The 23,032-nt window shown below is 36.8% G+C and overlaps 2 protein-coding genes across 13 annotated transcripts in view; one reads left to right on the top strand and one right to left on the bottom strand.

The window, feature by feature from the left end:
* NAV3 (neuron navigator 3) overlaps positions 1 to 23,032 on the bottom strand; it is a 514,063-nt gene that overhangs the window by 4,780 nt on the left and 486,251 nt on the right. For all 12 annotated transcript variants that reach the window (XM_050324425.1, XM_050324431.1, XM_050324426.1 and 9 more), the window contains 13 exons: positions 22,047 to 22,168; positions 20,044 to 20,216; positions 16,230 to 16,383; positions 13,159 to 13,333; positions 9,569 to 9,666; positions 8,810 to 8,905; positions 8,403 to 8,571; positions 7,436 to 7,671; positions 5,298 to 5,452; positions 4,343 to 4,414; positions 3,714 to 3,910; positions 2,976 to 3,094; positions 109 to 312 (listed from right to left, as the gene is read on the bottom strand). In XM_050324425.1, coding sequence (XP_050180382.1) covers positions 109 to 312; positions 2,976 to 3,094; positions 3,714 to 3,910; positions 4,343 to 4,414; positions 5,298 to 5,452; positions 7,436 to 7,671; positions 8,403 to 8,571; positions 8,810 to 8,905; positions 9,569 to 9,666; positions 13,159 to 13,333; positions 16,230 to 16,383; positions 20,044 to 20,216; positions 22,047 to 22,168 — 1,970 coding nt within the window. The remainder of the gene's footprint in view (positions 1 to 108; positions 313 to 2,975; positions 3,095 to 3,713; positions 3,911 to 4,342; positions 4,415 to 5,297; positions 5,453 to 7,435; positions 7,672 to 8,402; positions 8,572 to 8,809; positions 8,906 to 9,568; positions 9,667 to 13,158; positions 13,334 to 16,229; positions 16,384 to 20,043; positions 20,217 to 22,046; positions 22,169 to 23,032) is intronic.
* PPP1R12A (protein phosphatase 1 regulatory subunit 12A) overlaps positions 1 to 23,032 on the top strand; it is a 1,052,766-nt gene that overhangs the window by 768,594 nt on the left and 261,140 nt on the right. The window lies entirely within an intron of this gene.

Below are 23,032 nucleotides of genomic sequence, written 5' to 3'. Positions count from 1 at the left end.
CCCATTTTGTAACAGATGTACAGTAGATTTTTACTGTACAGTGAACAATTTCACACGTCACAGTAAAGCACATACTGAAAAGTCTTTTCCCAAAAGTTTGAATCTTACCAAGGGATCCCCCTCTGTATCAGTCTGTGGAACGTGCTTAGAGGTTGTTCCTTCCTTTGCTGATGCATAACCTTCATAACCAACATCTTCAGGTCTTAACTGAAGTAGTGATGGCCACTCATGCTGTTGAGATGCAGAGCTCCATGGATAGGTATCAGCTACCCACTTGGAGGGGTCCTCCCAGGGTGCCCTCTTTCCGTACATCTATGTTATGGATATGAAACAGATAAGAATTCTACAGAGTTTTCACTACTGGTTGTAACAGCAGAAAAAAAGTCATCAAAAACATCTAAACCATTTTAGAAAGGTTTTTCCTTTTAGATGTGCTCAGCACTCATGTATATAAGACATCCAGGCAACTCATCTGTACTGATGCTTCTTCAACACACAGAGTGGCTGCAAGTTGAAAAGCACTTCATAACTAGTGATACTTGTAGACAAGAGCGAGAGCCACAAGTTCTTGATACAATGTGAAATGAGACCTTCAGGTAATTTGCTTAAGGCACGTCGGTGAAATTAACTCTGACCTATCTAAAGCATTCACGTTAATTGGATTTTGTTTGAAGTGAATTACGAAGTGTCAGTACAGATTGTTCACTTCTCCTAGCAAAATGGGATGCAGAAGAATTTCACACGGGATAGATTTTTCCCTACTATGAAGCAGCAAAATGCTTACAAATGTGGAAGGATGACAGAGAAGTAAGAACGAGAATATTGTAATTTTAGGAGGTCTGGTATCCTCCTCACTAAAATGCACCCAGCTCTACACTGCTATTCACAAGCAACATGTTAACCAAGAACCCCTTTGTTGCTGCTTTAAAGATTTCCCTTGGCTGTGACAATGACACATTGGGATAGGGAGCCATTGACTACAGCTTTCTGTAATTTCTCCTGCCTCAGTCTCATGCAATCCAAGCAACAGCATATTGTCAGGGCATACACTCATGGAGGATTTAGATAGGCTGCACTCCTGAAGGGAGTAAACGTGGGAGGATTTTAGTGCTAAAGGCAGATGTGCTTATCACTGCAACACCTGCTCCCAGGGACTTGCTGAATCCATAGCTTCAGGTTAGGTAGCCAAGTTCCCTATATTATGCACAGAGATACTCAGACTCCTTCTGCCCTACACTGAGGCTAGGCTGCTACAACAGGGATCTGCCTAACTAAGCCAATAGGAAGTGTTTCTTATGGAGGTAGCAGGATAACTCCAGGTTGTAGACAGCACTTCCCTTCATCTGAGATTTTCAGAAAAGAAATCTTTTCTGGAATCTGTAGCAAGGCTTGCAAATTCCATGCCTGACAAGTGAGTTTGCAAAGTGACAGACTAGAAAGGCAGTTTCTAACAATTCCTAGTTCCAGGAACACCTAATTATATAATATATTTCTGTTTATTAATAATAATGTTATGCTATGAAAGCTATCCAAAGCAGCTAAAAATTGGTACAGTTTAAACAAACATATTTTCTTCTAAATGCTTCCATCATCTGCTCTGGAATTGAAGTTTTCATTTAAGCAGTTACCCTCTACACTTGGGAAAATATGAGCATGAAGAATATCAGTGCATTTTTATAGCTGGACTAAACAAGTGCTGTCAATCTTACTGTTGCTGTTCTATCAAATATTCGGTGGTTTTCTGCACAAGGCACAAATATTCTGTAATTCCCAGAGAAATAAGCAGTTTTAGGAATGCATGAGATATTCAACAGGCGAGATTCTAACCCTCATCACATCAGGATGTCACTGTCTCAATACAAGGTGATAAAAAAAACTGCAGCTGCTTACACAGTTCTTTGACTAGTCCATAACAATCCCCTCTGCACTGTGCAGTAATTTCTTTCAGAGTCAAGTGTGGAAAAAAAATGCCTTTCCACAAAGCATCTTTTTAGATGACACAGAATTGCCGTGCATAAACAAAAAAAAAAAAAAAAAAAAGGAAAGGGGAGAAAGCCAAATAAAGATTGGGAAAAAGATAGGAAGACAAAAGAAGGGAATAATATCAAGATTTAGGTTTGCTCCAAAGACATGGAATTGTCTGAAATCCTAATCTATCCTCTGGGATAACTCAGAGAGTTATCCTCTTGGAGGATACCTCACTGCAATTGTCCAGTACTTGAAGGGGCTTATAAAGAAGAGGTAAAGCAACTTTTTTTAATGTGGGCAGATGGTGATAAGACAAGGGGAATAGTTTTAAACTAAGTGAGGAGAGATTTAGATTAAATGTTAGGAAGAAATTCTTTACTCAGAAGGTGGTAAGGTACTGAAAAGGTTGTCCAGAGAAGTTGTGGATGTCCCATCCCTGGAGGTTTTTAAGGATGATGCTCTGAGCAACCTGATTTAATGCCCATGGCAGGGGGCTGGTAATCTTTAATGTCCGTTGCAACCCAAGCCTTTCTATGATTCTATGAAAATATCCTTGTTCACAAGCTTTGCTCCACAAGCTTGTGTATTTACATGTGTATGTAGGTGGGAGAGGATTACACAGACCAAAGCTATTTTATTGCAGCAGTGTAGGGCCTATGAACCTTTCCATGGAGGGGTAGGCTGAGACTCAGGAAGGCAATCTGAACTGTATTTAGCACTGATGTGAACTCTTTAGACAGCGGAAAAAAGCCCACCTTCTTCTAGTCACAGAGGAGAAACCCACTTCATAAAATAGAAGATATGTTGGTGCTGGAGCAGACAAAGCAAATCATACATCAGAGTAGGAGCAGATTAAAAGGAATTTGAGGCTGACTTCTATAATCCCTCCAAAGATTTTCTTCTTGCAAATGCAACAGGATTCACATCAAGATGTAATGGTTTAAAGTAGCTTGGAGAAAGCCTTATGAGAGGAATTAAAAAAATTTTCAAGGCAAAAAATGACATACCTGAAGTCCTTCTCTCACAGCTTCCAGAAGATATGGTACCAGGGAATAGTTCCACAGGTCTGTGAACCACACTCTGGAGCCATCAACATCCATAGGGCAAGGGAGGAAGAGACGGGGACCTGAGAAGTCAAACTGTGCATTAAAAAGGTGGAACTATGGAACACACACTTAAGACAATCTTCACAGAATTAAAAAAATAGTATTGGAGCAAAGTCAAGCAAAGAGAATACTAATACATGACTACAGTAAAGAAGTTATCAATCTCCTGTTATTAAAAATGAACTAGTGTCCCTTTATTCAATTTTAGGGCCCAATGAATACTTACAAGTTTTATGGAAAGCTATATAAAAGGTTGACTTCTTTGCTAACATAGTTATTCCATTAAAAGACATCAGGTCCAAGGTTTTTTATTGCTGTAATTATAATGCAATGTGAAAGCAGGAGCAAAAATTAAGCTTAGGAAAGTTGCTATTGAGGTAATTTAAAAAAAAAAATCTTTAAAAATTGTAATAGTTTACTTGAAAGTCTTTGACAATCAAGGAAGAAATATCAAGAAATACAAACCCTCTCATTAAAGTTCCTTATTTCAGTTTTGCTGGCAACTAGACAAATTCTCCACACCAATGATGTACTTCCCATTGAGAGATGACAACTTTTAAAAAAACAATATATCCTTCCCAAATCCCTAAAATGTTTGGTCTGCATACTTATTTGCAACCATTCCACCAGTGGACTCACCAATGGTTACATCTGAAGAGCTGTGTGTTTCTAGGAAGCTGTTGAGATGATGCCATGTTTTGGGAATCCAGTCAATGATTTTCATGAGCTCATTATTGCGTATGTTCTTTTCTATTTCAGTTTCAATCAGTTTCCTTCTCAAATATCTGCCTAAGAAACCTTTAACAGGCTCTGTGTGATTAGCACACAGCACCCACCTGGGTAGAAGAGATAAATGTCAAGCAGCGATAAGTAGCAAATACATTATTTCCTCTTAAACATATAGATGAAAGTAATGTCACAAGCTTCTAAGTCTCATTAGTCAGCAAGTATAAAACTGCTCCAATAAACCTCATTATTGTTCACTACTTCAACACAGCCATTTCAGGTTCCTGCAGGAATTCAAGACACTGCTGAAGACAAATGAAATGCAGGAATGCAATTATCTTCAGCAACTTGCTAGAGGTGCCAGACAGTATCTTATTTCTTTCACCATTCCCCAACACCATTCAGAGACCCATCAACAGAGGAGAGACATTGAAACTAAAATACTTTGCTGTGATGAGACACAAGATCAATATTGATCAAAGAAGGGCTTAGAAGCAGGGAGCTGTGCAAACATGGCCACAGTAAATACAGAGTGAATATACCTGAAATTGTGATGCAGCTCCAGATTTGGTGAAGAAGAAACTCCCTGGTTCATGGTTCCAATAATATAGGGACTGAAAAGAGAAAAGCAGTAGGATTTTTTTTGAGGGAAAATCCATTCAAATATTTGAGAATATTCATTCTTTTTATCTGCACTAGGCCAATTTCAAGAGAGTCTCTGGATGCATTGTAGACTAAGATTTAAAATATTTCTGAGGTGCCCTTTTAAAAATGTTTATTCCTGTATGATTTTCCTCTCTGCACATTTTCAGTTTCCTAGCATTCATCCATAATAAAGAAATAAATCAAGCAAACATGTCTTAACTTTGCAGTAGACCTAACGTTTTAATTTCAGAAGCCAGTGAATCTCATGAGTAAGATATTGCACGCCTTGATTTTATGAAGGGAAGTCCCTATGATGGCACTTTTACAGCAGAAATAACCAATGTTGTAGGCCAGTAAAAGTTCCAGAAAACATTATTTTTACTCTTGCTTGAGAATAAAGGAGTCAGCAAACTCCGTACTTCTGCACAGCTATAAACCATCGGAAGGGCAAGTCTGCTAGATATACAGCTGCTTCTGCATGGTATGGTTTATCCCAAATTCCACTATTACAAAGTGTAATTCTTCTTATTCTACTATAAGATGTCCTCATGGTACTAATGAGCTTGTTTAACCTGACAGGGTGCAAAGGGTAAGTCAAGTGCTTAAGTACATACTTAAATTTTGTGGCACATTTACATCTCACTGAGAAGCACAGGAGTCATGTAAATGAAGTGAAGCAGACAACTAAGTACTTTGCTGAAGGGGGTTAAAATTACTGAAGCATATAAGGGCCTTGCAGACAGCCTATGGGAGTCCTAAGTTTCCAATGGAACATTTAATTTTGCAAAATAACAAAGAGCTTCTTCTGTTTTAGTTGCAAAATGGAAAGGAGAGAGAAGAGCTACTACCTACCATTTATTATATTTACAGTTGAGGAAACCATTGAAGATGTCACTTAGTGAACCGATGTGGTGGAGGTTATCAAGAATTATGACGACAGGAAGGTCAGCACCATTGTTGTCTGCACTGCATTGCTCAGCTAGGTTTGCTAGGTATTGTCGCAGATCCTTCAGCAGAATTAACAAACAACCAAACAAACACAGAAACAAAACAAAACACCCAGAAAACATTAATCTGATTCGACCACAGATGTAATTTCAGTAGGGGAAAAAAAATACAGAAAGATAAAATGACTGCTAAAGAGTTTCCCTTCTGTGGATTATTTAGCTGGATCTGCACATGCAGGAAGACACGCTGCTTAGACAGGGCAACACTGAAACCACATGCTAGGTAAAAAAAAAGGTACTAAACATAAGGTGAATGACTGAAGCATTCTGAGTTAGTGGATACATTTCTTAGAAATTTCCTGATAAAATATCTCCAGAGGAAAATAAGTTGCAATAAATATGTCATTTGCAATGGGCTGAGATACAATAATTTTTGGACCTTCGTTCTTAAGAATGTCACATTTATATACTGAAAAAAACCCACCGAACTATCACATAATCTAGGTGTATTGAACTGCTCCTTCAGATATCTACTTTCACCACTCCCACTGAAAATCTGCCTGCCCTTTTGGGAATGCTATATCACACACCAGTATAAAATTTGTTACATAAATTCTTTTTTCCTGTCAACTGTCTGGCTGCTGTTTAGAGCTGGAGGAAAAGAGAGGGTTTTATAATCAAAACATTTAATATTTTTGTCAACACTTTCTTGCCCTTGAAGATCTGGGCTAGTTGAATTTTACAGCTGTATCTCTAGAGGTATTTAATTTTGTCAGGGTTGGAAATACTCAGTATTATGGACAGAGTTCCTACTGTCATTTTACTTTCTCGATCAGGGATAGCAGAATCTTTTCTTCTTTAATGGGAACATGCAATCCTTTTTTATTTCAAGGAAGTTTTTTCTTTGCCTTTTTATGATCGGGTGTCTCTAGGGGAACATTATGGGTTTCTTCATGGAGTGGCACCATCTGTATTATTCAAACACACTTGGTATTTGAAAATGTTGCTTTTTTCTTTTTCTTCTTCTTTTTTTTTTTTTAAATTAGAAAATCAACAGTTCTTTATAAATCTGGATAGAAACAAAGGAAAAGCGGGGGAGGAGGGGCTAAATCAAACCAAAAAAACAACAGCCAAACTCCAAAACACATAGACCAAGCCCTTTACCAGAAATTCAAAAGCTTGCTCTTTTGTGGGACAATTTTCATTATAGATGTATATGGTATAACAATAAAGCATAAACACTTCCCCTGCCAAAGTAAATGGCATCACAAATCCTCTGTATAAAGACAGTGAGAAATGCTTATTTTTACTGGAATGGTCCTCTTGCCCCTTTGGGATCTGTATATTCTTTCTTCTTACATTATGTTAGCATTCATTATGTTCTGTGCAAATCAGAAAGCTCTTGTCAAACCCCTTCATTTTCTTTTCCCTGGGTACCAAGTCATGAGTATACTCAATTCAGGACAGCAAGTGAATAGTATTATCTGTGGCTAGCACAGTAGTCATGCTAGAAGCCTGATATTCTAAGCTATGTAAATCACTGTGAATGTGACATGAAGTGTAAGGCAATTTTAGTATGGTCAGCTTCCTGATAGAAACCACGACGGTTGTATTCATTCAGTGCTGATTAAGAAGCTGAACCCGAGACAGTAATTCAAAATCCCCATTTTGAAATCTTTGCTAACAAAGGCTGATGTTATCTTCACGAAAAAGCAAGTTACGCTAGTATTACTATATATCAAACCTTCTGACGAAGGAATTAGACACTCCAAAAATTTAATTTATATTAAATTAGTAGCAATTTGATTCTGCACCTAAACCCTAAAGGGGGTTTCCTCAAGAGAGGGAAAATTGAGACTTCCTTTGCAGAGCTTCAAAGGTTTGTTTAGAACAGAAAGATGTGGCCCTTGTACATCAGTGGGACTGGAAATTCTTGAAGAAAAAGTGGTAACTGAGAAGCAAAGGAGTACACCAATTATTAGAATCCGCTCTTCATCGTCACTACAAATTGGGCAATAGATTATCTTTGTGACTGTAACTTACCTTGCTTGACTTGTGATCTACATTAAAAGTTGCAATTGCATCCTCAGTTTTTTTCCTGCCAGATTTGGTTATAACATATTCAGCCATCCTGTTAGCTAAATAGGTCTTTCCTGTGCCACTGGGTCCCGACAGAATAATTCTGCGATGCTCCATCAGTAAATTAAAGTACCGTTGGGTAATTGGCTTAGGAATTAATGTGTCAAACACAAAACTGTCCAAACTGTTTTCTTCCACTCCTGGGAACAAAAGATAAGAAAAATGGTCTGTCTTCATCCTTGCTAAGCTAGGTATTTGGCCTGGCACCTGATGGCATCAGTGCTATGCTGAAAGCAAGGTAAGATACTTCTGCCTAAATCAAATCCCTTTCAAGGACTTCTACTTACTGTGGAAATACTGACATCCTTCCACAAAACCAAAAAATTAAACAGCAGTAGTGAGATGAGATGAGATGAGATGAGTGGAAGAGATGAAATCAAAGTAAATGTAAAGCAAAGGCTCAGTGAGGCTTCAGACACTACAGGCAGCCATGACAAAGAAAAGGTCAAAGTGACAGCTACAAGGGTTATCAGTTGTCACATCAGTGTATGTAAAGGTCTTCTGAACGCCCCCGCTTCCCTCCAATAGCAAATCCCTAGAGCTTTTGAAATGTATGGAATTTTTCCTGTGGCGATGGATAAGACAAATATTTCTCATCATAATCTCTGTTTTGGGTTTAGTTTTTTTGCCACTATTTAGAAATCTGTACTTTGTTGTGATTTGGCAGGGAGGAAGGGAAGGACAGAGATATTCTTAGATTTCCCTCAAAAGGCCACACTGCGTTAGGCATTATACAATATCTTACAGAGAGTTTATGTGGAACTGGAGACAAAATACAGAAAAGTGAAGTGTAAGAAAAATAATTATGAAAGGATGGGGAACTGCAGTGAAGAATTCTACAGTATCTACAAAAATATTCTTGAGGTTTTACCTTTCAGGTTCACAGTGATGATGTTATTATCTCCAACCAGATATCCACAAGGCAGCAGTTCAGGCACTTCTAGGCTATGGGCTCTAATTACATCCCCTATACAATAGCTAGCAATGCAATCAGAGTTTAAACCCAGGCTAGTAGTTGGATCCACTCGGAAAATATATTCCTGAAATTATATGAAAATATAAGACATAAAAATGTTTTTCAAATGAAAGTAGTTTGGAAAATTGCCTACAGACATAAAAAAAGAAAAGCAACATTAAGAATGAAGCTTAATAGTGGTGTTAGCAATACATAAAAAAACCAAACCAAAGACCTGACAAGACAACCCAAAGAATACAGAAATTTTCTAAAGTCAAAAATGAAATAGTAATAATACTTAAACTAATTTTTCAGTGTCTTACCTTAAAGAGACGTCTGATTACACCATCTAAAACATCCCATTTTGTTTTCCCACTGACTCCAATTGATCCTATTAGGTATGCATGTGGTTTTTGATCCTGCAAAGAGAGATTTTTGGAAACTGGACTAAAAATTGGGCTAGTTAGTTTTCTATGAAGATTCATAGCTTTCCTAACAAAGAAAAATAATATTATTTAGAATGTGATTTTGCTAATAATCTCTGTTCCAGAAATAGGTATACATACTTCGGTACATCTTCATAAAGAAGAAAATACAATATCTTATTCCATTGTTTGATTCTGCTTGTGTTTTTACAGAGATGAATATAAATAAATGTTGCACATTTATAATATTTTGTAACACACAGAACATGAAAACATGACAATGCAATTCCAAATTGATAACCTCAGCAGCATATTCATAGTTGCACAGAAAGGGGTCCAAGGCATAGATCTAATTTATAATGACTTTTAAATGTGGATAGTAAGCCCCAGAACATCATACTACTAATTAAACTGATAATTGGTATTGTCTAAGCTACCAAAAAAAGGCAGAAAGAGGCCATAGGACATTAGTCTACAGAGAATGCCTAACTGTATTGAACATGGAGGATAGGGAAGAGAGATGTTATCTTTAGGATATTTCCCTTCAATTTAAGCTCAGTTCCTGAGCTTAAAATAATGAAAAAAAGTTGAGCTACTATATTCCAGCATATGCTTGAGCTATAATTTTGCATCTAGACCTTTGGGTAATGCACTTACCTTGGCTCGACTGTAGCCCTTGTTTATAGTGACTAAAATTTTCACACTGTGACCTTCTTTGTTGAGTGTTCCATCAGTGACATCATCCAACAAAATATCTACATTAAAAGAAGGGAACTGGTCAGTCTGAAAAATGACATCAGTTATGTCCACATCATCAGTTCAATATTTGTCCAAAGGATTTTTTGGTTAAAAAGAAAGAATGCCATGACAACAACTTGCAATCATCTTAATTTGTACTTATTACTAATTTACCATTTCTGTTGGAGATGAGAAAACCATTACAAGTTGTCAATTTTTGAAGGAATATTAGGAATTCTAATCACATAGAAATAAAGAGGGAAATAAATAAAAACTTACATTATAGTCTTGTCTTTGCTTTCCTTCTTGGAACTTTTTCAAAATTACCATATGTTCACAAAGTAATATTTAAAAACTAAATGAAGTTTATGTCTTTGGGCACTCATTGTGCCCTTTAAAATGTTGTAAGGAGAGAAAACAAGAAATCCTTGCATTGATATGTTTGCTGTTAAATAAAATAGCATGTAATTTCTCTTTCTGATGATATCTTTACCTTAAGTACATATGGCATGGATAGAGTCTTTTTTACCTCCAAAAACAGGCTTACACACAGTATCCATTACTAAACCTCTTTGGATGCCTCCAGAATATGGGACTCTGTATTTAGCCATTCCACTAAGGAAAGGCTTCATTTTTCTTGGAGGTAAAGAGTGATTTTGATCTGCTCTGCACCTCTGTTTCTACGTCTTCACTAACTCCTAAAATGAGAAAGCAGAAGTGTGTATCTTTACATATTTTTTACTAAAAGTTGAGCCTGCAGCTTTATTGCAAGTAATAAAACTGCTCCCTTACTCTAGAAGTTCTCTCAGGGATTTTACTGTTAGACATTTTAAGCTAACTATCAAATTAGGAGAGATTATGGATTTGCATTTTCTTCAAAGGTCAGCACAGTAATCCACTACCCTAAATCCTGCTCATTCTTATTGTGGTGATTGAAGAAAATCATTGACTTCATGACATAATCTGCACAAGGTCAGATTTCATCCAAATTAAATGTGGTGCCAGTAAGATTCAGCTGCTTGTTCAAAGGAAAACCAAAGAAGACTTATGGAGATGATTTCAATGAATATATTAAAAATAACTTTTCATGTAAAAAGTTTGGTAACTTACACCCAGATTCTGCATGGTTTTTATTTTTTAAGTTAGTCAAATGAAGAGGCCATTTTTTTTGTGAGCTTAAATAAATTCATGCTTGCTTTTTTCCAGGCAGACAGTTTTTCTGTGCCACCAATACTAAATATTTCACTTCAATTGTCTTGTGTTTTGGCATATTTCACAAGCCTTAAAAATTTTGATAATTGTCTGAGGGCAATTTACGATATAACTGATCCCCCTCTGAAATTTTTCAATCTCTAAATGACCCTTATGTAACCTTTAAATACATTCTTCTCTAAGTCTTTAGGAATGAGAAATCACTCTGTGGCTAGAGAAAAAAATCCACTTTTTAAGAACTCTCACTCACACAAGGGCCTGAGAAGATGCCCAAGACGCTCTAATTGTACCAACTGTTTTAATTAGCCCCTGCCAGGTCTCCTTAGGCACACTATGGTGACTGCAGTTCATTTCTTGTCTGAACTCTAGTACTCTGGACCAGTCTTGTACTAGTCCTTGTTTGCTGCTCTTACTCCAGTGATTTACTGAAATTAGCCTCTCCAGATCTCATGGAATTCTGTTCAGTAGTACTCCAGCTGTCACAGATATTTCACAAAACTTGTAGAAAGCTGTCACCTTTCCAAATTCTTTGGTATAGCAACAAAATGATAATCATGATGATCAAAAATTCTGGATTCATAATCAAATTAAATTCTCCACTTCTCATTAGGCACCTTTATTTCTCTAATTTCTTATAACCAAAAGTAATTACTTCACATGCTATGAAAACATTTAGAACAATAACATAGAAAATTATGTAAAGCTTATGGAAAAATGGAATCATTTATGCTGAAAAGGACCCTTAAGATCACTGAGTCCAACTGCTTCTCCCAGTCATCTTCTTTTTCCTGTTCCTTCTCCTGTTCCTTTTTCCCCTTTTCCACTTCCCCTTCCTCTTTTTCTTCCAGTTTTTACTTTTTCTACTCTTATTCTAAACACTTCTCCCTGATTTTCATCTTCATTCTTTATCTTGTCTTTCACCTTCCCTTTTTCTTCCCCCATTCCTCTTTACCCATCGTATTCTCACCCAGTTCCTCCTCCTCTTTTCCAAACTCCTCCCTCTCTTCTTCCTACATGTTTATTCCTGTATCTAGACAGAGTTAGTACCAAGTGGCAAAGTCCTAATGGCTACTACTGACGAAAGACATTCTACAATCACCATATTGAAAAAAATTCTGTTCTGGGTTGTTTCTGTTTTTTTGTTTTTTTAATGTATGTGGATCTGTGAGCAGGAGCCACAGTTAATTTTTTCCTCCCTGCTTTTTGCAACACTTCATTGTATGTCGAGGGCCAGTTCAGGCTCCTCCATGCTAAAAGTTAAACCTTGCAAAAAGCTGGAGTGTAAACAAAAAACATACCAATTTTCATTAAAAATATGATATTAACAAGAAAAAAATGCTCAACTATCTGTGGAATCAATGACTGGCAAGATAATATGACTAACTGCCAATCCAAATTATAGTCAGTCAGTTTGGCATGTTCCCAGCTGTACTGTTGCCTAGACTCTTTCTACAGTTATTAGCCATATTTTTATTGCTTTCAGAGACTGCATTATACCTTCTGTGGCTTCTATGCTAATGAGTGCTGCTTTGCTCTTGCTCTGCTCCTGGTTCTAATGTTAGAGACAGCACTTCTGTCTCTTGGCTACATTATCAAAACAAGCATAGAAGTCTTATTATCATAAACTCCATGGCATGAAAAATAATCAAATGCTAATGTTCAGGATGTGGACCAAAGTTCTGCTTGCTTTCTCTCATTCACTGAAGACAATGAGAGCGCCTAATAAGGCGAGTGGGGTTTGGCTTCTGGGATAAATGGGGATTTGGTCCTGTACAGGCTAACTAGCTATACCAAACTAAAAAAACATAAGGGATAAATGTGACTGAGACCACCTTCTGCCTCAGCTGCAAATATGAAGTGAAGGGAGCTAACTGAATGATCAAAGATCTGTAAGCCAAAAGAAAAGCTTCACATACTCATTTATCCCATAGGGGCAAGAGAATATATCTATACAGTTGTCAAGCATACTTCAACAGATATTCCTTTCCAAAAAATTGTAAATTAGATGACTAAAGAGTACTGTAAACTTGGTAAGTACAGAGTATAATATCTAGGAACTAAGCAAACATAAGGAACAGTCTGTTACTAATATTCAGAGGCTTCTAAAAGCTACATTTTTAAGACATGACCACCAGCATTCTTCCTTATCTTCATTACTGTATGTATATCTGATGTTAACCTGAGGGATATGAGGCATTTTAATTTTCAGGCATGCTTCTCAGATATGGCTCATTTAGAGGGTGAAAGGAATAAATTTTTACTAATTGCTGAGGCATGTATGTGCTTCAAGTATGTACCTGATGTGACAGATTCTGTGATGTTTAAATTGTTCAAAGAAAGTCCTAGTGACTGCCGTGATGAAGAAGATGATGTGCTGCTTGATGACCCCGATGATGGCCGGGTAGGCTTTCCAGTATTTCCAGTCTCTGCTTTTAAACGATCATTTTCAGCTTTCAATACCTCAATTTCATTCTATATACAAAAGAAATCAAGATAAAAGTACAGTAGGTTATTCTTTCTGAAAAGCACTGAAGGTAGTATACTGGTGATGCTGTTCCCCTGAAGTAGCTAACTTACTAGTAAGTTTACTACTTACTTCTTAAATGAAGGGAAACCCCCTGATAACCTTGTTTCAGCTTTTGCCTCAAGATGGTTACTAAAAACATAAGCTTCAAGCTGCTATGTTTATTGTACACTTGACCATAATTTGAGTGTGGTGAAAATTTTCCCAGCTATCCCCACTTTTTAAAGCTACTTTCTATTGTCAAACACCTTAGGGAACAGTCAGCTAAGAAAGCTACTGGATATGTCAATGTTTCTAAAGTCACAGAAAATTATTACTGCCATTGAATGTAAAATTTAAGCAGTAACTTCACAGAAAAATTAAATTAAAAATGGACAGAATGGACAGCTAGAATTTGATAGTTAACAACTTCATAACCCTTCTTGCTATCAGATAAGACTTTCTGATCATTCAAACGTGGGATTGTTCACATAACAGAGAGCAAACTCTGATGAAAACATACAGTGACAGATGAATCAGAACAACTGGGATTTTTTTAGCTAAATCCTCTGTGGTGCCAAGTGATTATTGAATGTACAATAAAAAAATGAAAACAGCCTGAGAACTCCCTAGTTAAATCTAGCTTTCAGTCACTTCATGAAGCACAGTATAAAGCAACTGCTTATTCTTGTAGATGGTTTTGCACACCAAATTTAATTCCATATTCACTAACATCCTGTTAAAAGTCTTATTTTTTTTTATGGAGGCTGCACAGCTACATTATACAAGTAAAAACATAAGGGATAGCATTACAAAAAAAAACCCTGCAGCAGCTACAAAAAGATTAGATGACATACACAAAGGTGAGGAGATAGTGAAAGGGAAGGAATAAGCCAATAAAATAGGGACAGAAGGTAATCAATGAGTGCACTAGTTTAGCCTGGGGTTCAAATCGGGAGCTGTGGTGAAATGAGTCATGCAATCTCCAGCTACTCTGCAGTTTACGCTGATTAATTGCATAGCTCTTAGCAGTCTTCCACTTACATGAGCTTTTGCTTTTTATGGTGCTTTTAATATATAAGTATTCATATATCATTCTCACCAGTCCTACTTTTTCCCCTTACCAGTATTTGTCAATTCTCAAAAATATCAAGAGTTTGCCAACTGCAAGGTGGTTGCCTGTCCTTTTGGGAAAACTCGAGACAAAGTGGTGATTACCAGCAACAGCATCTCAACTAGTTGCCTCTGCCCAGATTTGATGAAGTTCAGACTTTGGAGGCCTGTTACTATAGCAGACTCCTGACTCTGAGGAGTTCACCTGTTTCAGGCACTCATATCCTAGTATAAGTCTGTAATCACGATAAGCATTCACATCCTTTTCTCCACCATTGCAATTAACTGTATTCTATTTCGTAGAGTTCCTCGGAACTTTTAGTGGCTCAAGGTCAGGTATTTTACTTATGTCTGGACAATTGAAACCATATTTATGGAGTAGTTCTTGGTAATTCTTCCCCCTAATTGAAGTTCAGCCAAATATCCCACAGCAATATTGGCACCTAGTGCTGTGAACATCTGGGAGGGCGGCAGGTACTACAGATGTTTAAAGGCGTGGCTGAGACTGCTATAGACATGGTATAAAAAAAGAGGTCTAGAAAAGACAGCAAACCACACCAATTCTATAGTTATAAAATCAGCTGCTTTGCACATCTATACAGAAGTGCCTAAAGGCACACCTGACCTAAGCACCCAGCAAGAGCAATTCAGCTGACAAGCCACTGAGCTGGATTCAGCTGTGTAAATGTGGGCTTCCAGTGACATGACATGGTCTTCCATGGGTAGAATGCTAAACCCACATGTCCTGGGAAGATGTAAATACTTGAGGCTGGTTTGAATGGGAACAAATATATATGCTCAAACCACTCAGTTTCACCCTCTGTAACTATCTTAGGATGATTTTAGGATAGGTGTTTAGCCCCTACTACTACAGGACTAAAACTCAATTGACTATAACTGGAGTTTTTCACCTAGGTCATACCTAGACTTCTAAATGTATCTGTCCTCATCTCAACTGAATTCCCAACCCATGGTCTTGATTTTGTTTCCCAAATGCAGATTTATTGTGCCTTCAGGGATGACGTAGGTATCTCACCTGTCATTTCAGAAGGGCCCAGTTCTGCTGAAGGACCTATGTCATACTGTGTGGATACTGTAGATACTTTTGGGGACCCACCATGATACTAGACATTTGTATATGAGTGACAGAGTCAAATCCCATGAAACTCTGTGCTCCACTGAAGAACACTTCCATTCTTTTTGTAGCCTTTCAGCCTCACGAAAGGGGAAGTATTCTGATGTAAAATGCATTCAGGAAAGATTAGGAGCAGCGTCACAACATAATGTAGCAAAATTTTATGATGCTGGATACAGTAATTAGTTCAATTTTACATTCTCTGCTTTAGGAAGCCACAGCTGGGTTAGGAATCAGAAATGATAAGAGAGTGTGAATATACACTCTTGCCCTTCCATGGCTCAAGGATTTAAAGCTCTGTAGAAATCACTTTTGATCTGCTTGTCTGTCATGTTGCTTACCCCAGTCATAGGGTTTAGATAATAAATATCCTTTGGGCAGGGATTATATCTTCTTCCATATCTCTTAAACACATTTTAGCTATTAGTATAAATGCTAAGAATATCTTTATTATAAGGTGAACGTTTATCATACTCATCCTTCAGATGTACTGCCAACCTAGCAATTTACTTTGTATCAACAGTTTTTTGGCAACTGGACCAAAGTACTAGGAAAGGAAATACACCTAGCCTACCTTTGGTGTGCACCTCTGTCATCACTTAAGCTACTGCACTGACCTGCATGCGGTTCATAGCTTCCCGAATCTGATCCAGATGGTGTGCAGAGCTGAGGGCTTCAAGACGAATATCCGTTAATTTTAGCTCCTTCTCCCTCAGCTCACTTTTTAGCTGAAGAATAATTTCAGCCTCTGCCTCTGTGCACTCACAGATCCTAAAGAGGAGTAGGAAACAGGAGGGAGATTAAAGGAAGGTTCTCTCCCCAAAGCAGCATCATTACTAAATATCAAAGTACAGAAAAATTCTTGCTGCCGGTGAAACCTATGAGTGAAGAAAGAAACTTATCAAAGAAATATGAGAAGGTTCAAACTGAAAATTAAAAAAGGAAAGAAGCCCTCTCAATATGAAATGATCACCTTGCTTTATAGCTCTCTAGTTTAGTTTACTCTGGTGAAAACCAAATTCTTAACTACTTTTCAGATATGTGTATTTGAGTGTGCCTCACCCATTGGCTTTAATTTGATTTTATATTTGTGCAATTTCTTTGGTGCAAATTTTATGGTTCCTCTAAGTAACAAAAGTCAGACCTGAAGTATGCTGATTAAGTTGTACTACTGATACATTTGTTAAGCATCAGTAGTTTTCTCTGCTTTGAACAGTACACAGAGGGACAGTCCTTGACTTCATGGTCTAGAAGATTTTTATCTGTAATGGTTTCGACTTGTGATGGCTGATGTTTTGCCTATAGTCTGTCATTTTTTAATGTATGATATATGAAATCATGTAGGTTGGTTTTGCCTTTATTTTTTTTTCCTTAAAGACTGGGTTAAAAATAATTACCACGTAGTTATTTTTCATGAGCATTAATTTTAAGGAAAGGATTGATTATACTGTGAGAAAAGATTGAAGTGTGACTAGTCCTATGGACCCACAACTGTCCAGTTCTCATGACAGACTGTTTTGTCTCTTTGTATCATCAACAAAACCACCAGCAGAAAATAAATCACTGAATTTTGGCTACATTGTTATACTAAGTAGTATTTCCAGTCAGCTCAATAAACATTATTTGTTCTTTATTACTGTCACTATAAACAGTTAATATTTGCAGACCAATTTCAATATGAAAAATATTTTATAAAAATAAGTATTATTATTGTAATTAGTACTGCTAATATACCAAACGAGGAACAAAAGCCAACATTTAATTGCCAGAATGCATGCAAAGGCATTTTGGGAAAGAAGATGCAGCACTCTTCAGGTAAGCAATTGGGTATACAGCTCCATGCCTCACACTCAATTTTAATGGGATCTGTGCTTGTAGACCACATGACCATTTTGCTTTTTCTTTGATGCCCAGACTAGGGATGAGTCAGGACTGAAGATGAGACTCAGGTTGAGAAAATATATAAAGAAATTGTACGCAAAGGGAAGATGAAGAAGTTCATGGCAAAAAAAAGTCACACAGAAGAAGAAAAATCATGAATATAATTCACAACATGCACAAATACTTTAAATGTGAGTAAAATGAAAAAAGACATATAATAGGATTTTTGTCCTGATAATTATCATATAGTTCTTGCTTTGATGTGCCATTACTTACCTATGCTAATCAAATAGGAAATGAAATTTTATTTCCATGCATAACTTATCTCATACAACAACTTGCACAACTGGAAAGTCATCTCTTTTTTGGCTATTTTTTGTTTTGTTTGGTTTGGTTTGGTTTTTTGTTTGTTTGTTTTGGTTTTTTTTTTTTTTTTTTATGTATATCTTGGGAAGGTACAGGGAAAAAGGTCTTGGCAAGCCTGCTTTAAAGAATACAAAAATGAAGCAGAGAGAAGGGCTACGGTTCTGGAATAAGCAGGAAAAAGCTGTCTCAGTTCTTAAGGTAAGCAGATGGAAGCAGAAAGTATGAACTTAATTTTCTTTTGCAGTTTTCCAGAACTAACTAAAATTACACAAGAAGATGAGACCTCATCAGAAGGAACCAAAACAAAAAAGATAAGTCAGCATTCCTGAGCAGTCACAGAAAGAAGCTCAGAAGTCTGATCAGACTCCAAAGGTTCAAAGTAGTTAGAAAGACTTTTACTTTTTCCTTCTTGTTGCAATCTCTGAATTTTTAAATGAATAGGTTGCTTTAGGCTGAAGAAATAAGTAAGTCATGATCTTTGAACAGAGGCTACAGACAATTATGAAAAGTCTCAAAGAAGACAGGAATTTAAATTATGCAATGAAAAACCAAGTCTTCCAAATCAAATTACATTATCCATATAACAGACTAAAGAAATTAATCTAAATAAATAAATTTTACGCAATGTCTCTGTTATTCTGTGTGGGAAGGTCACAATAATAAAAAAAATGTGATAATATGATTAGAAAGATCACTGTTTAAAAATATTATGGAGGAAGAACCAGAAGGCTGTGAACCTGACAAAATTTAGGAATTTAAGGCTCAGAGATGTAACAGCCATGGAAAAGGCTTGGGTTAAAAGACTAGATGTGTGGGTTTGCCCTCAATAAATTCTGGGAACTATAGCACATCTAGAGAGCAAGTCAAAGACACAAAGGAAAAAAAGCAGAGTTGGTGGAAAGGAGACAGAATAAAGTTATGAGATTAGATCTGTGAATCATGAGTAATAATTTTGCAGAATAAAAGGGTTTTGTTTAAGTTCAGCCATTTGCTAGTAATGCTTTTACTTTTCACTATTAGGGTGACTCTTAAGTTGATAGTAAGTCAAACATTAGGGTCCCAAACACGTAGAAATCCTCCTCCCAAAACACACATATACCTGAAACCATAAAAATATGAGCTTCGTATAAAATAATTGAACAAAACTACAGAGATCTAGATGAGTTCTTTCTTTCTAGTCTGCCACACAATCTAAGAGAAGGAAAATATTTATTCTGAAAGGGTTTATTTTGTGGGAATATTTGCTGTCAAACTCCTAAACTTAGTATATAAAAATCACTCGTCTATAAGAACTTAATCATAAAAGGCACATAATCTGACACGGAGTAATTTTATTATAATGCTCAGTAATCAGTCACAGGATTAGAATTCCTTGAGTGCCTTAAGGAAGGGTAATTGTGACCTGATTATTCTCAGTTAGGACAAGGAAAGTAAGGCTGGCATCAGTAGTATGTATTTTTTTGAAAAGAGTTTAATCTCCCCAAATTATAAATAGCTATGAGTTTAGCAGAATGGAAAAAAAATAGCAGAAGAATATAGATGAGAGCTGAGAACTCTGTAAGAAGAATGTATCAGATATTCAAAAAATAACGAAGAAATGGGACAGCTGTTGATTGATGACTCGTTTCCAGACCTGAAACATTAAGGGTGGTAATTTGAATAAAATATAAAAGTATAGTCCCATGAAAAATCCAAGCTGAAAAAAGAAAGGAAAGAGATTAAAAATTATATACATTACTAGCTGCAAAGTAGATAAAGTAATAACAGGAGGGATGATTACAACGTAATAATTCACAGCTACATGAAAAAAAAAAAAGATATTTTTTGTATATCATGAAAAAAGGAAACTACTACTTGGCCTTTATCAAGTGGATATGATAAAGCTGATCCCAGGAGACAGCACAACAAAAACTTCTGGAAATGGATCGGAATGAAGTTTGTACAGCAAGGTGATTTGGGGTAAGGTCTATGAAAGGAGGAGAGAATGACCTAGTAAAGAACTGCTGGAGGAGTAGTGTGTAAATGGTGTGAAGCTCACAAGAAATCTGGCAAATAGATGGACCTCAAGATTAAAACCTCACAGTGCTGGCAATGGTTTCTGGACTGCAAATGCCCACACTGGAGGGGGTCTGTTTCACAGCTCATCCCCTTTGGGAAGAAGGGTTTATCAAGAGAGACACTTACGCAGATGCTGACTGGGATGGTTTCATTGACGTTGCCCCACATTCTCCTGAGCTGTGGGGCAATTTAGGTGAGGAAGGAAGGGAGGAGTCTGTCAGCTCTTCAATGTCCGAATGTGAGGAAGGAGGTTTGGTGGACTTCTTCTTTCCAAAGGCCTGTTTGAAAGAGCTTCTTAGCTGGAAAAGAAACACAGAGCAAGATAATTTTCCTCATCACAGCACTTTGTGTGTAGTTCATGTTTTGAAAAGTTAGTTTGCAGATGCCACCCTAGCCACTGCCTGAGGTCAGTATGCAGAAGCAAGGTATTAACATATGCAACACAGTATCTCTAGAAACATGATACAGTGTTTTGTTTTGACTTTATTAATGCGGCAGAGTGCAAAAGTAATGCTATGGAAAAAGTGCAGGATCGAGTGGTATGATTGTGGGGGAGGGGTGCTCATTTAAAGTCATTAAGCCCCGGTGGAATCCCATTCTCATGGCATTCCCTTCAAGGGATGGCTTTAAATAACCACTTTGCATCTAGGTGCAGGTAGAACCTGCTGTTACCAAATGTGGAAATCAAAAAATAAGTCCAATTTACTGGGTTTGCCAATTTACTTTCACCATTAAAACTTTGAATGGCCAAACTATGAAAATGCTATGGTTTGGATTGCAAGTGAGAGGATTTAAGCTGGGACATGAGGTTTGCTCTGTTGTACTGCTGAGAAGAATGTTAGCTGAAAGGTATATACTATTTGTTGCAGTTTCCTTTAGAGTGGTAAGACCTCTGAACATACAAGCATTGCCTTTTCCCTCTAGAAGCTCTTATCCAGTATTGAAAAGGGACAGAATAGCCAAAGAGCCATTTATTTCAGGAGCCAGATGACAACAGGTTTGCGTGCAGTGAATTTTAAGTAGCCCATTTACTGATATCTTTACCTAAATAAAAAAGTTGTTCATCTTAGGAAAAATGTGGGTGTTGTTTTTTATTTTCAGAAAGTTGTTTTGATTAAAATTGTATAGAACTCAATGGCCAACTGATTCCTCTAGAAAAAATTAGGTATTCAAACACATCATTTTTGTGGTATAATTGGAGGGTGGGGAGTGTGACCACCAATCATAATGAGAAACAAACCCTTTCCAGCTCATGATATCTCATAAGAAAGAAATGGGTTTTGGCTACATTCTCCCTTTCTATAGCCTAAACTTTGAGATTAAAATTAATAGAAACAAACTGAGAAGACATACAGGATAATCTGGTTTTAGAAGGTGTAAAAGCCTACTGCCAAAATAAATAGCAATCATGCCAAGATAGGGTTTTTTTATAGATGCATGCCAACTTTTCCATGGTTTATATTCACCTCACTTCCTTTAGAGTTCACCTTGCAGAAACATGAAAGAGTGTGGAATTACAAATCAAGGGAATGAAGGCTTATCAGTATTTTAAAACAAATGTTTATGCAGGTAATATTTTTAAAACAACAAAAACGTATTTTCTGATTGTTTACTGAAAGTATCTGATTAAACCTTTAGCACTATGTGCTATTTGTATGTTCCAGTTGAGAAGCATCTTAATTTCTTTAAACACCACACTACTTTTAAATGAGAATTCTTACAGATGTCAACTCCCTCCATTGCTGCCTAACATATTGGAGTCAAGCCTTTTAATCAAACTCTAACTGAAGAAAAATCAAACTGGGTTTCACTGTGGCCCAGAGACGGTTTTGGTCAGAACAGCTATTTTAAGGTTGTTAGTTTTTGAGCTTTTTTGTAGCTGTTGTGTTGTTGTTGTTTGTGGGTTTGTTTGTCGTGTTTTTAATTACCTTGAGTTATGCAAATAAATCCCTGCTGATATTCAACAATTTTTAGTTTGCTGGTAGTGTCACAGTATGGCTACACATGAATTGATTTATGTCCATTTGACCCCACAGGAATATTGTAGATGAAATGTACTGTCATGTTACTCAGACACTCGTAAATGACATAATATCTAAAAGATAGTTTTAAGCCTGCTGTGTACTTACCCAGTTTTTCTTTTTCTTTTTCTTGGAATCAACGTCATTACCACTGCCAATGCTTGAATGACTTGTAGCACTGTTGATACTGGAAACACTTTCTGAAGAATGTTGCCGCCTTATACGTAAATCTAAAGAAAAGAAATTACTTTGAAATCCTTCTGTTTCTGTTTCAATACAATAATCATTCTTATATTTATGTAGCATCTTCCTCCTCAACAGTAGTCTAAATGAACATAAATGCCTTTGATACTTGTAGTGGTTCAGATTAAAGTTATTGCTGCCTGTGAGAAACCACACAGGGATCAAGGGGGATGGGTACAATTAGTCTAACACTTGAGAGATTCTCCAAACTGGGGTGTTACTGTCCTGAAGGCAATGACCCTGCACAGCAACCTATGCACACGTAACCTCATAGTTGAACAGTGTCTGTTACAGATTATTGTCTTATTGTCACATGTACTACATTTCTGAGGACTACAGGCCCTATTTGACTTGTAGCAGCCCCAGTCAGTTTCAGATGTTACCTTCTAATATACCATGATGGAAATAAACAGGCATTATGGAAATGGAAATAAACATTCATTAAAAATGAATGCAAGAAAATAACCAAGAAGTAGAAAGTATTAGAAATGGTTGGTGAGGCTTTCGAGTTTCAATTTCTTAAAAGACTTTGATACCTATATCTTAATCACTGGAAAATATTCGTGCAGAACATGCCTACTAATACCAAGGAAAATTACTTTTTAGAATTATTTTCCACTTCCTAGAAGTCAGCTTTGCTCCACTTAAGTCATGCAGTGAAATGACCTTAAGGCAAACATCTAAATAATGATCTCTCTAAAGAAAGATCAATGACACTTTAAAAAATGAACACTGTGATTATTTTTCTTCTTCAAGTAATTCCTTTGCTGTTGCTTATCAACAAGCACTTTTGAAGTATATATTTACCATGTGATAGCTGCCTAACTGCAATGACAAATTAATTTAACATC

Source organism: Myiozetetes cayanensis, unplaced genomic scaffold (genome assembly GCF_022539395.1).
Source record: "Myiozetetes cayanensis isolate MyiCay16 unplaced genomic scaffold, myiCay2020 scf3, whole genome shotgun sequence".
Classification (NCBI taxonomy): domain Eukaryota; kingdom Metazoa; phylum Chordata; class Aves; order Passeriformes; family Tyrannidae; genus Myiozetetes; species Myiozetetes cayanensis.
This window is presented reverse-complemented; position numbering and strand designations above follow the sequence as displayed.